At 55.4% G+C, this 12,093-nt stretch overlaps 1 protein-coding gene across 1 annotated transcript; it reads left to right on the top strand.

Annotated features, from left to right (window-relative positions):
- Nucleotides 1-1,082: 1,082 nt before the first annotated feature.
- ACTL6B (actin like 6B) lies at nucleotides 1,083-11,369 on the top strand. The gene is made up of 14 exons (XM_084808708.1): nucleotides 1,083-1,194; nucleotides 2,465-2,541; nucleotides 2,699-2,864; nucleotides 3,442-3,542; nucleotides 3,649-3,746; nucleotides 4,193-4,287; nucleotides 4,801-4,907; nucleotides 6,386-6,475; nucleotides 7,023-7,084; nucleotides 8,331-8,445; nucleotides 9,196-9,276; nucleotides 10,259-10,354; nucleotides 10,870-10,956; nucleotides 11,289-11,369. Exons 1-14 carry the CDS (start codon nucleotides 1,170-1,172, stop codon nucleotides 11,367-11,369), a joined length of 1,281 nt encoding a protein of 426 aa, XP_084664834.1. The 5' UTR covers nucleotides 1,083-1,169.
- Nucleotides 11,370-12,093: the final 724 nt, after the last annotated feature.

Here is a 12,093-nt window from a genome sequence, read left to right as displayed (position 1 = left end):
CAGGTCACGGAATAATGGGCTGAAGTGACAGGAAGCCAGATTCCGGCTGAACATCAGGAGAAACTTCCTGACTGTCAGAGCAATCTGACAATGGAACCCATTCCCTCGGGAGGCGGTGGGCTCTCCCACACTGGAGGCCTTCAAGACGAGGCTGGACAGCCACCTGTCAGGGATGCTCTGACTTGGATTCCTGCACTGAGCAGGGGGTTGGACTCAATGGTCTTACAGGCCCCTTCCAACCCTACTATTCTATGATTCTATGGCCTGAGCCCTAAGTGACAGAGATGGCTCCAGTAGAAGCCCCAGGCTACAATCTGCTCCTTCAGGGGGAGTGCGACCCCATCCAGAAAAGGATGATAACCCTCCATTGGGTCAAAAGAGCCACCCACTAACAGCATCTTAATCTTGTCTTGGTTGAGCTTCAGTCCATGCAATCGTCTTGGCCATATCCCTTTGGGGGAACGGGACTATGAAGGGATATTGGGCGGGGCTCCTTGAAAAATAGATGACCAAGTATACCCAATTGCTTAATTTCTAAGAGAGATGCATGGAGGCTCAGACCTTGGTTGAATTCTTTGTGTCAGTCTTGGGAGGCCTGCCGCGAAATCCCAGAGGTGTAGGGGTTGGGTTAGTGAGGAAATTTCACTCTGTGCATTCTCAGAGGGATGACGTTTCCCCCAGCCTCTCTTTTGAAAATTGCTTTCCGCCGCAGGAGGCCGGCCAAATAAATAGCTTCTGGTGCTGGTCGATTCCTGGCCCAGATTACGCCTTCAACTCATGAGGCACCTGAAACTTCCTTTGTCCTTCGGCGCTAGATTTCAGGAATAGCGGGTCTGGAACAAAAACGAAAACGGAGCCGCCCCGGGGAGCGCGAGTCCCCGGCCCTCGGCCCGCCCCGTCCGACTCCCGCCGCCGGCTCCTTTAAGGCTGCAGCTCCGCTCCTCGCATTGTCTCCAAAGGCGGCCAATCGGGGGCTGTGCCGGGGCGGGGGGAGCGGAGCCTTGATTGGCCATGACGCACGCCTCCCCCCGTCCCTGTCCTCCCCCCTCCCGCTCCGCAGCCCCGGGTTGCTGTCCGCTGGCCCGGGTGCTGAAGCCGCCTCTCGCCCTGCCCGGCCAGGACTGGGACCCCCGAGTGTGGCGCGGGGGCTGAGCTGCCTCGGAGCCGTGATGAGCGGAGGCGTCTACGGAGGAGGTAGGGCGGGCGGGGCGGGACGGGGCGGCGCCGCGCCGCGGCTGCTTGAGCAGGGCCCCCCGCGAGGCCCCGCGAGCTGTGGGCGCGCGCGCGAAGCCGGCGAGCCGCGGCCCGCCGGCCCGGGAGGGAGCCCGGGACGCCGCCACGGAGCGAGGCCCCGCCCCTCCGCACAGGCGCTCCCGGCCCGGCGGCCGCGGGGCGGCCCGCGGGGCCGGCGGCGCCCGCCTTCCCGGCGAGGATCCTCGGCTGGGCCTCCCGAGCGCGCTCGCGGCAGCGCGCCCTTCGGACTCTCCTCCCGGGCACCCCGGACCCCGGCCGGCCCGCTGGGCTGGTGGTCCCGGGCTCGGCTCGGCTCGGCTCGGCTCGCTCCTGGCAGCTGCCCGCCTGAGGCCGCGCTGCTCCCGCGGGGCGTGTCTCGCGGCTCCGCTCGCCGCGCGCGGCTGCAGGCGGCCGTCGCTCCAGGCAGAGCTGCGCGGCGCGGGCTGGTGCCGGGGAATCCTGCGTCGGGGCCGCGCGCCCCGTCCCTGCTCTCCGCGCGGCCCGCCCGGCCCGCCCGCGTCTCCTGAGCCCCTTGGGGCCGGGCCCTGTCGTCGTGTGCTCTGAGAAGCAGCCTTCCCGAACCTGGCGCCCTCCGGATGCGTCGGACTGCGACGCCCAGAACCCCCAGCCAGCACAGAGTTGTGGCGGCAGTCAGTCACCGCCCACATCTGCGGTGCGTCCCCTCGGGCAGCTTTGAGCCCTTCTGCGTATCTCCAAGAAGGCGCCCGTGTAAAGTTGTCCTCTCCCCAGCATCAGAGGCAGGTCGGGCACTCCTGGATTGTGCCCTCTCACCTGTCTATTTATTTACTTGTCTATTTATCCTGCCGTTCTGTGGCCCATTCGGGTTCCAGAGGCAGCTTCCTAAGGAGTAAAAAATTATAAAGCAAATATCACAAAACATCTAAACCATCTTTCCCCAGCTGGGTGTCCTCCTGATATGTTGGACTACAACTCCCATCGTTCTCAGGCAGCATGGCCATTGGCACCAGATTGGGGAAGGCTGATCCTGCCTCACAGTAAAGCAACCACACGCTGCAGGATCAGCTGCCCACTCAATAAAATCTCACTGCAGCTTAAAAGAATACCAGACTTAAAGAAGTTGGAACAATGCAGAGGTCTTTGCCCGGTGGGTGCCAGGCAAGCCTCCCTACGGCGGCGCGGGCCTTCCCCATTGCCCATCCCCTCTGCATCTGCGTACTGAATGGAGTTCCTCTCTTTGATTCCTTCTCAGATGAGGTGGGGGCCCTGGTCTTCGACATTGGCTCATTCTCTGTGCGGGCTGGCTATGCTGGGGAAGACTGCCCAAAGGTATGGTACCCAGGCACCCTGAAATCTCTGCTCTGGGGACACCCCTCCTCTGCAGCCTCCTCCTTCACCCCTTTCCCCCTCACTAGCGAGCATTTCTTGGAGTGGATGGGCTCCAGAGCCACTCCCACCTGCCCCAGGACTGCTGGTCTCTTTGCAGGCGGATTTCCCCACTACCGTGGGTCTGCTCTCCCATGATGAGTCGGCAATGGAGCTGGATGGAGAGAAGGAGAACAAATCTGGGAAGGTCTATTACATAGACACCAACTCCTTGCACGTGCCGCGGGAAAACACGGAGGTCATCTCGCCGCTCAAGAATGGGATGAGTATGAAGCACAGGGGGAGGGGGTCTTGTGCCATGGGGTGCTAAGACCTTGCACAGATCAGGCCGTGGCAATGCTGGGATTGTATGCTCTACAGTTCCTACTGTTGCTTGGAGGGGAGCCTTGGTAGTTAAACTGGGGTCTCTTCCAACCTTGGTAAGGCTGGTAGACCCTTATTTTGTTTCCTTTTTGCTCTTCTGCACTACAGCATTTCTACCTCTCAGCCATTAAGTCCCCTCCCCACTCCCAAAGACCTTCTCCAGCAACTGGAAAGCATCACCAGGCAATCTCAAGTGTCTGTGTCCCCAGTGCATTGGAGTTAACGGGACATCACTAGTGTGCATTGAAGTGCATCGTGTGATTATTTCTTTAACAGTCAGCAGCTGTTGCTATTGCCCCACTTAACAGTACTGTCAAGAAACTTCTGGTTCAATGAACTGCAATCTTCAAATTATGGGAACCTGTTGAAGTGTGTGTGCAGGGGATGTTTGGGAGTTCTGGCTAGCGGCTCTACTGCTTGCTTCCTTGCTGACTGTTTCCTTCTTCCCTGATCATGCCGACGTTCTCCTTCCCACCCCAGTTGAAGACTGGGGCTGCTTCCAGGCCATACTGGACCATACCTACAACAAACATATCAAATCCGAGCCCAACCTGCACCCGGTGCTCATGTCTGAGGCCCCAGTACGTATCTTGCCAAGCCCTCCTTGAAAGCCCTCCCCACCCTCTGGTTCAGCATGTCCCTGCCCCCTCTGTGCCCTCACACATTGCCCCCTCCCCTGTCTTGCAGTGGAACACACGTGCCAAGCGCGAGAAACTGACGGAGCTCATGTTTGAACATTACGGCATCCCGGCTTTCTTCCTGTGCAAGACGGCCGTGCTCACCGCGTATCCTTCGCCTGTTGGGGCGTGGGACGATGCATATCAGCCTTGCCCAACCTGACTGTGCTGGCTGGGAATGATGGAAGTTGTAGTCCAACACACCTGGAGGGCGCCAGGTTGGGGAAAGTTGATGTGTGTTTTATTTGTAAACCTCCCAGAGAACTTGTGTTCTTGGGCAATATATAGCATTGAAAATAAAATAAAGAAATAAATGTCTGTCTCCTAGACCTACCCTGACCCCTCAAAATTATTAGCCTCCATTTTCCTCTGCTCCAAAATGTCCAGGAGCAGGGTGTTCCAGTGGTGAAGTGTAATGATTGTTTCCCTTCCTGCAAGGGAGCAAAAACGTTGAGTCAAGAGGAGCAAAAAGGGTTTCGCTTGGGGGGACTCACCTGCCTCCCCCCAGTGTACCCACACTCTGTCTTGCTGAAGCCTTGACGTGTGACCCCCAGCTTTGCCAATGGGCGCAGCACTGGCCTCGTCCTGGACAGCGGTGCCACCCACACCACAGCCATCCCAGTGCACGATGGTTACATCCTCCAGCAAGGTTGGGCCAAGAGTCCTCTGTCCACTGCAAGGGAGTTGGGGCTGGTTTAGTGCTTGCTTGTTAGCGATCTGTCCTTGCCTGGTGTTCTCCAGGGCTTAGTGCAGCCTTCCCCAGCCTGGAGGGAAGGCTCTTGTGAGGGAACTTCAGGGAGGACCTGGTTCAACCCCTGGCTCAGCTGTGAGGTCCTGGGCAGGGGACCATATCTCAGCTTCAACTTCTCCAGGCTTTGAAACCAGTGACTTGTAGTTAGGTAATTAAATGGCTTATTTTCCCACAGAAGTGTGGCCTGTGAGGAGGGCTGGCAGCTGGTTCTCTTGAGAAATGAGCGGAGTTCAGTGTTTGGGGGCAAAGGATTCTGGGAACCAGCCCTCTTGGGTTTGGAAGGAAAGGGATGCAGGTTGGGAAGGAGATGCTTCCAGGGCGTGGGGGTGGGAGAAGTCAGCCTGGGGAGCTGGCACCCACAGCTGCTTTTTTTCTTTTTCTTTCTTTTCTCTTTCTGTGTGTGGCTTCCAGGAATCGTGAAATCTCCCCTGGCCGGAGACTTCATCTCCATGCAGTGCCGTGAACTTTTCCAAGAGATGAATATTGAGATCATTCCACCCTACATGATTGCAGCCAAGGTGGTGCTGCCTCCTCCCCATCACACTGCTGCCCAAAGCTGGGGGGGGGGCAACTAGGTTCCCCACCAACATCTCCAGTTAAAAAAGGGCTGCAGGTAGCAGTTGGAGCAGACAGCAGGGCCTATGCAGGAGATGGCTTGAAAATGAGGAAATGTTTGACCCATAGAACTGGGGCTTGAACTAAATTATTCCTTTGGCCCCTCTTCTCTCCCTCTGAGTTTATATCTAGACCAGCCTTTCCCAGCCTGCCTCCCGCCCCCCAGTGTGTTGGGATAGACCTCCCATAATGGCGTGCTGGCTGGGGAATTATGGGAGTGGCAGCCCAACACATCTGGAGGGCACCAGGGGAGGAGCTACACTAGAACCCCTTTTGTGTGCCAGACACTGCTATGCCGGTATTCTTGCAAAATGCAATCGCTGCTCTCGGGGCATGTGCTAACAAATACAGCGCAGTATCTGCTGTGTTTATAACAAGCGAGTGCCACGTACAAATGCATAGTGTTCCAATGGTGGGAGAAGGAGGAGGAGTTCGAAAGGTCACGTGTGCTCCGTCCTTTGTATTTGTAGTGCAAACACAGGACACGAGCACAGCTTCAATGGTGCGCAGCAGTGGAGAGTTAAAAATGAATTGTGTGGTAATTCACAGCTTCACGGGTCTGCATATGTGCAGTCAAAAATAGCCCCCCCCCCAAAAAAAAACAGGAGTGGTGGAGAAAAGGTGGGGAGGTCCTGGTGTCGTTTTTGGTGTTTGTGTTTGTTTGCTTGTTTCCTGCCTGAAAATCTCGTAACAACCAGTGTGAGGAAAGAGAAGAGTGTGAAAGGAGGAGAAGAAAGATATTGGGAGGAGCCACTCTCACCAAGAGTTAGAATACCGTTAGGCTGGAACACATGTGTCTTTGTGGTGCATGGAAACTGCAAGCAACATGAAAACCATCATAAAAGCGGTTTGGAAAACAACAGATGATTGAGGGAGAAATAACATCAGCACAACGGGTTGGGGTGTGTGTCGTGTGACCCATCTGTGAGCCAGACGTTGGAGCACTGGGGTAAAACACTCATGTAGATTGGCCCTAGGTTGGGGATGTCTGGTCTAGGCTAATGAAAAAGAAACACATCTGTATTAACAAACCCACTCTGCTTACTCTCCTGCCAAGAATTATCCAGTCTCTCTGATGAGGCGTCCTGTGTAACTCAAAAGCCTGCATCTGCAAAAAAGATGCACCCCCCCCCTATCCTATTTCCTTGCTTATGAAGGTAAAATTAGACTTGAGGACTTGGGTGGAAACTCCAACCCAGCAGTTGTAAGGAAGAGGGCATTGACCTAGAGGTGGGTGAAGTGGCCTGGTGGACGTGGGTGGCAGTCCTTTGAGATCAACAGCAGCACAAAGGGCAGGGGGAGAACCAGGGCTCTCCCCAGAGCCTGCCAACTCTCTCACCTTTGGATTCTGTCTCTTCCCCTTTTCTCCCCTGCCCCTCAGGAGGCTGTGCGTGAAGGGGCCCCCCCAAACTGGAAGAAGAAGGAGAAGCTGCCGCCAGTCAGCAAGTCCTGGCACACTTCAATGTGCAATGTGAGATCCTCTCCGGATGCCGGGTGCTTGAGACAGAGTGGGGGTGGAGAGAGAAGCCTGCAGACTTGGAGCAAGCTGGTCAGGGAGCCAAGGCTCTGGGGCTCCTCCGGGGGTGGGGGTGAGAGAGAGAGAGAGAGAGAGAGAGAGCGCGCAACAGAGAGAGAGGGGGAGGGAGGGGGAGGGAGGGAGGGGGTGTGTGCACACACGTGAGAGAGAGAGAGAGCGAGAGAGAGAGAGAGAGAGAGAGAGAGAGAGAGAGAGAGAGATCCTGGAAGCCAGGACTTTATTTTTGGGTTGGGGGATGAAGAATTGTCTAGTGAAGCACAGCAGAAGAGGGTTGCGGGGGGGGGGTTGGGGGCACTTGGAATTCGTCTTTCTTTACACCAGCCTTTCCCAAACTTGCACTCCTGGATGTGTTGGACTACAGTCCCCAACATCCCCAGGCTGGCTGGGGATGAAGGGGTTTGTAGTCCAACACATCTGGAAGGCCCCAGGTTGGGGAAGGCTGCTCTGCACCCTCACCTTCCACCCCATCCCGCCCCAACAGGAGGTCATACAAGACTTCCAGGCATCTGTGCTGCAGGTTTCGGATTCTCCCTATGATGAACAGTGAGTGTCGGGGCTGGGTTTGGTCACCGGGGGGGGGGGACAGTTGGAACAAAGTGGGCTCATGTTTGTGGGTACACCTTGGATGGCCCATGTCCTGCTTCCCATTTGGCAGTGAAGTTTCCATGTTGGCTCATCCCTTTCTAGGCCACTTTCTAGGTCTCTCTGATGGCTGGGCGCAAGCTGATGTGTTCCAACACCTATCTGAATCTTTGTTTGTTCCAGCCATAATCATCACAACCGCCCCACACACACACCCAGGTTCAGGGGCAGGATGCTTCCGTATGCCCGTTGCTGGGGAACGCAAGCAGGAGCGGGCCGTTGCACTCATGTCCCACTTGAGGGCTTCCCATGGGCGCCTCTGTGCGGCCACTGGGGGAACAGAAGGCTGGAGAGGCCCCCTGGGGCCTGATCCAGCACGGCTCTCCGTACATTCTTGGCCTCAGGCCTCGTGACTTTCCCATGGGATAGGCTGTGATTCCTCCGAGCAGGAGTGGAGGGAGAAAAAGGATAGATGGGGACATACTGAATGTTGGTTCTGCAGTGTGAGGTAGGTAGTCCATCAGAGCTAAATCACCACCACTTTGAGGTTTTAAGTGGGTCTATAAAGAAAAAACCCAACACTTTGTTCACTGGAACTTTTTGATATACACACGCACACAAGCAAAATAGAGCATATGGTTGCAAAGGAAAGGAGAGTCATGACTCAGCAGAAGGTTCACCTCACACACGAGTGGCCCTTTTGTTTCAGTGCAAGGCTCAGATTTGAAGGTGGCAAAAGGAGAGTGGGGCAGGATGGCAATGGGGGGGACTGAAGTGGGTGGAGGGGAGGCTGCAACAAGGCAGGAATAGGTTTGCATTGTGACGGGGTATCATGTTTCTACTCTGGGGAAAAAAAGGAAACTGGTTAGCAAGAAGACCAACAAAGTGTCCTGTGGCATCTTTGAAGACAACCACATTTATTATGGCCGAGGCTTTTGTGGACTAGACTCCACTTTCAGATGCAGCAGGCCTAGGCAGACTAATGCAGTGGTTGCCCCTCTGGAAGTGGCAAGGAATTCTGGCTGATGAACTTGCCTTTTAGTCATGTGGCCCTGGCAAGTCAGTTTATGGATCACAACAATCTTCCAAACGTTTTACCTTCACGCTGGGGCGGGAGACAGGATGCACGTCTCGGGCTTCATCCCACGGCGTGGCCAGGCACTGTATCCCCTTTGTTTCTCCCCCATCCCCCCCCTGTCCGGAGCAGGGTAGCTGCCCAGATGCCCACCGTCCACTATGAAATGCCCAACGGTTATAACACAGACTATGGGGCAGAGCGTCTCCGCATCCCAGAAGGGCTTTTTGACCCCTCCAATGTGAAGGTGAGTGGGGCTGCAGGGGCTGGGTGGAGGGAGAACGGAAGAGTGCAGAGAGGGAGTTTGTGGGGCGTCTTGTACCTGGAAATGTTCAACATGTGCGAAAGGGTGCATGAATCTGTTCACGGGCATTTTCTGATGCAGCTGGGTGCATGGGTCAGGGGGCCTGTTTATGTGCAGGGGGAGGGGGGAGTGTGCGTTACTCAGTGTGTGCGCGTCTGAATGTGCATACATAGACAGTGTGGTCACAGTTATGCCTGCCTGGGAGTTTGTATCTGGCTGGGTGCGCACGCGTGCGTGCGCATGTGTTTTCTGGGTGTAAATCAATTTGAATGCAGTCTTTCTTAGGATTCTGTATTGCTGCATGTGCTTCTGTGACAAGTGCTCTTGCACATGAAGGGAGGGGTTCAGGGTCAGAGTCGGGAATCAGTCCCAGAACATGTGCCTAGCATCTCGTTTGGGCCACGTGAAGCAATACAAGATGGTCTCCAGGCAAGTGCCCAGAGTCTCTCAGGCAGGCCTGAGCTCTGGGTGCCTCATTTGAGGAGATGCCTTCTCTGGATAGACGCATGGGATGCCCTGGTGTCCATGTGCCGGCTTGGCTCGGGGACCTCTGGCAAGTAATTATGTGCCCCACCACTGAGCGACAGCCCCTCTCCTAATGAACTGGTGTGTGCCTTTAACACGTTACTGTGACAGGATTGCTTTGTGCCATATGTGTGCAGCGTTTGGGTTCACTTGTATCTCCCTTTCTAGGGTCTGTCTGGGAATACAATGCTGGGGGTTGGTCACGTGGTCACCACTAGTATCGGCATGTGCGACATCGACATCCGTCCCGTGAGTTGCCCCGCTGCAGCGACGGCTTCCCCGCCCTTATCTCAGCCTTCGCCAGCTTGGCGTCCTCTAGATGTGTTGGACTACAACTCCCATAATCCCCAGCCAGATAAGGCTGCCTTAACTCCACTCCCTCCTAGGGCTCCCTTTGTTCCTTTCTCCTTTTAAAAACTTTTCTCTATCTTTCACTGGCAAAATTGACCGGGGGGAGGGGAGCAATGAAAGAAAAGAAAAAATAATAATTTTACCATTAGTAAAAACACTCAACACTCGCATCGCAAATACAGATATTGATATCAGCAATCCATCTAACTGCGTAAATATCCAAAGGAGGCCAACTTCCATGGGATATACGCTCACATGGAGAGAGCAGCCCGATCCTCACACCAGCGAAGGACGGGGAGAGGGGGTGATCCTCCCAGGCACGCTGTGTCTCTTTGCCAGGGTCAGAGCTTCCTGGCTGGTGCCAGGTGTCAGAAGCTGGGAGGGGAGAGCAGCTAGCAGGGAAATGGAGACAGAGAACAAGCCCTCCTTGGTTTCAGTGGGGATCCCTGCACATCTCTGACTGATGCACTTGGCCGGGAGCTGGTAGCGGTGATGAGCAGCTTTACTGCCACCTGATGGCACTTGACACTCCCTCAAGATGGCAACAGCACATTGCCTTACCCCACTGAGATGTGCACAGCGGAGGCAGACCCCTGCCAAGCTGGTCTCCACAGATCCACACAAAGAACAATTATGCACCTCTTGAAAGCATCCACATTTTCATGGCACAGAAAATGTGTCCAGTAAAAAATAAATAGCATTTTAAACGGTTTGTCTGGCAAATTGTAACAGGAAAATCTGCCATCACCGACACGTGCCCCCCGTGGTCTGAGCATGTGCAAGAAAGGAGGGCTAACCCATGACAGTGGTAAAGCCACCTTCCCCGACTTCGTGCCCTCCAGGGCTGCCCCCCCGCCTCTCTAACCTTTCTTCTCTGCAGGGTCTGTATGGCAGCGTCATTGTCACTGGGGGGAGCACCTTGTTGCAAGGCTTCACGGACCGGCTCAACCGGGAACTGTCTCAGAAAACGCCACCGGTGAGCAAGTGAGCGAGTGCGTGACAGAAACAGAGAAAAGAAGAAAAATATTTATTTGGGGGTCTTCCCCAAGCGACGTGGTCTTAAGCTAGGAAAAATGCAGTTGGAGGAAAGACACCATCACGCCAAAGGCCCGCGGGCTTCGTGCCAGGCAATCCCAACTAGGCACCTTTTCTCAGCCAGAAGCGTGGAGGCTCCCAAGGGGATCAAGGGCACATGATGCCAGTTTAAACGTCTGGAGTTAGTGCAGATGGCGACGTTGGGTCCCAAACTAGCCATGCTGGGAAGGTTTTCATGGGGCACCAAGGCTTTGGGAAGCTGGTGGCTGGTCACTGATGTTGCCCTTTGGAACTCTTTTTTCAGAGATATGTGGGGGTTTTGCTGGTTTGTTTTGCGGGGGGACGGGACATCAAAATATGCATGCTTTTGCATATTATAACTGAACATTTTATTACCCCTGAAACACCCCCCTTTCCCCCCTTTCTCTCTCTCCCCTCCCCACCCGCACAACCCAGAGCATGCGCCTGAAGCTGATCGCCAGCAACAGCACCCTAGAGAGGAGGTTCAGCCCTTGGATCGGGGGGTCCATCTTGGCTTCTCTAGTGAGTCAGGGGTCCTTGTGGCAAGAGACGGGTAAACCAGCCCTCCCCAGCCCAGCACCCTCCATCCAGATGGGTTGGGCTACGACTCCAAGCCATGGGGAGGGTGCCGGCTTAGGAAAAGCCACCCCAGAGGCAGAAGAGCGCAGCTCTTTGGAGGGAGGGGCCAGGTGGGGGGTCACTTAGCACTGGAAGACCTGGGGGCAGGAGAGGGGGCTCTGTGGAGCCAAGGTGTTTCTGCCAGGGCAGTGGGATGTGGAGGGCTGAAACTGGGGGCGGGGTGGGGAAGGGCAGGGGTTTTCTGGATTTCTCTTCTCTCCTTTTGTCTCCTGCAGGGCACCTTCCAACAGATGTGGATTTCCAAACAGGAATATGAGGAGGGGGGCAAACAGTGCGTGGAGAGGAAATGCCCCTGAAAGGACAGTCCCGTGGCACCCCCCCATGCCCCCCGCCCCAGGAGCCCCTCACGGATGCTGTGGTGCCCCCCCCCCACTTAAAGCTTCTTGGTGGCAATATGGCCTCCAGGATGAAACTCAGCCCCCCTCACCCCCTCAGTGTTGTCCCGGACCTGCCCCCTAAACCCTCCCAGTTCCACTCTACTTCCAAAGAACCCAGGAGTGCTTAGCCCCAGTCCCGTTGCCCCTGCCCCAGCCAAGAACCCAGGAGTCCCGTCCCCCCCGCTCAGTACTAACGCCAGCTCCAAGGCCCAGCAGTCCCTGCTTGCCAGCCTCACCTTGGTGGTAGGTGGGAAGATCTGAACTCACAACCTTGCTAAGGAGATGGCCATTGAGGGGGAAACAGTACTGATTTCGAGGCCTTGGATCTCTGTCCACAGCCTCTGGAGTAAGACAGACAGGGCTTCTCTTTCCCTGTCTGCCTCAAGGTGGAGGTCGCATTCCTTGTTTGCCTGCAGCTCTTTCTCTCATCTTCCTCTTTTGCCATTTTAGATGTAACCTGGCTGGTTCTGATTATTCCCTGGATGGCTCGACGGAGTTAAAGGAAATTTTTATTGTTTACATTTTTTTGATGTCAGAAAAATAATAAATGTATGGGTTTTCTAAAAAGAAGCCTCATATGTTAGGGTGGCATTTCGAAAGAACGCTGCTCGTGTGACCCTCCGCTGTTGACTTGGGAGTCAGA

This window comes from Heloderma suspectum, chromosome 6 (genome assembly GCF_057233095.1).
Source record: "Heloderma suspectum isolate Gila_16-S chromosome 6, 16-S_ref, whole genome shotgun sequence".
In the NCBI taxonomy this organism is placed as follows: domain Eukaryota; kingdom Metazoa; phylum Chordata; class Lepidosauria; order Squamata; family Helodermatidae; genus Heloderma; species Heloderma suspectum.
Note: the sequence above shows the minus strand (reverse complement) of the source record. Positions and strands in the feature narration are given on the sequence as shown.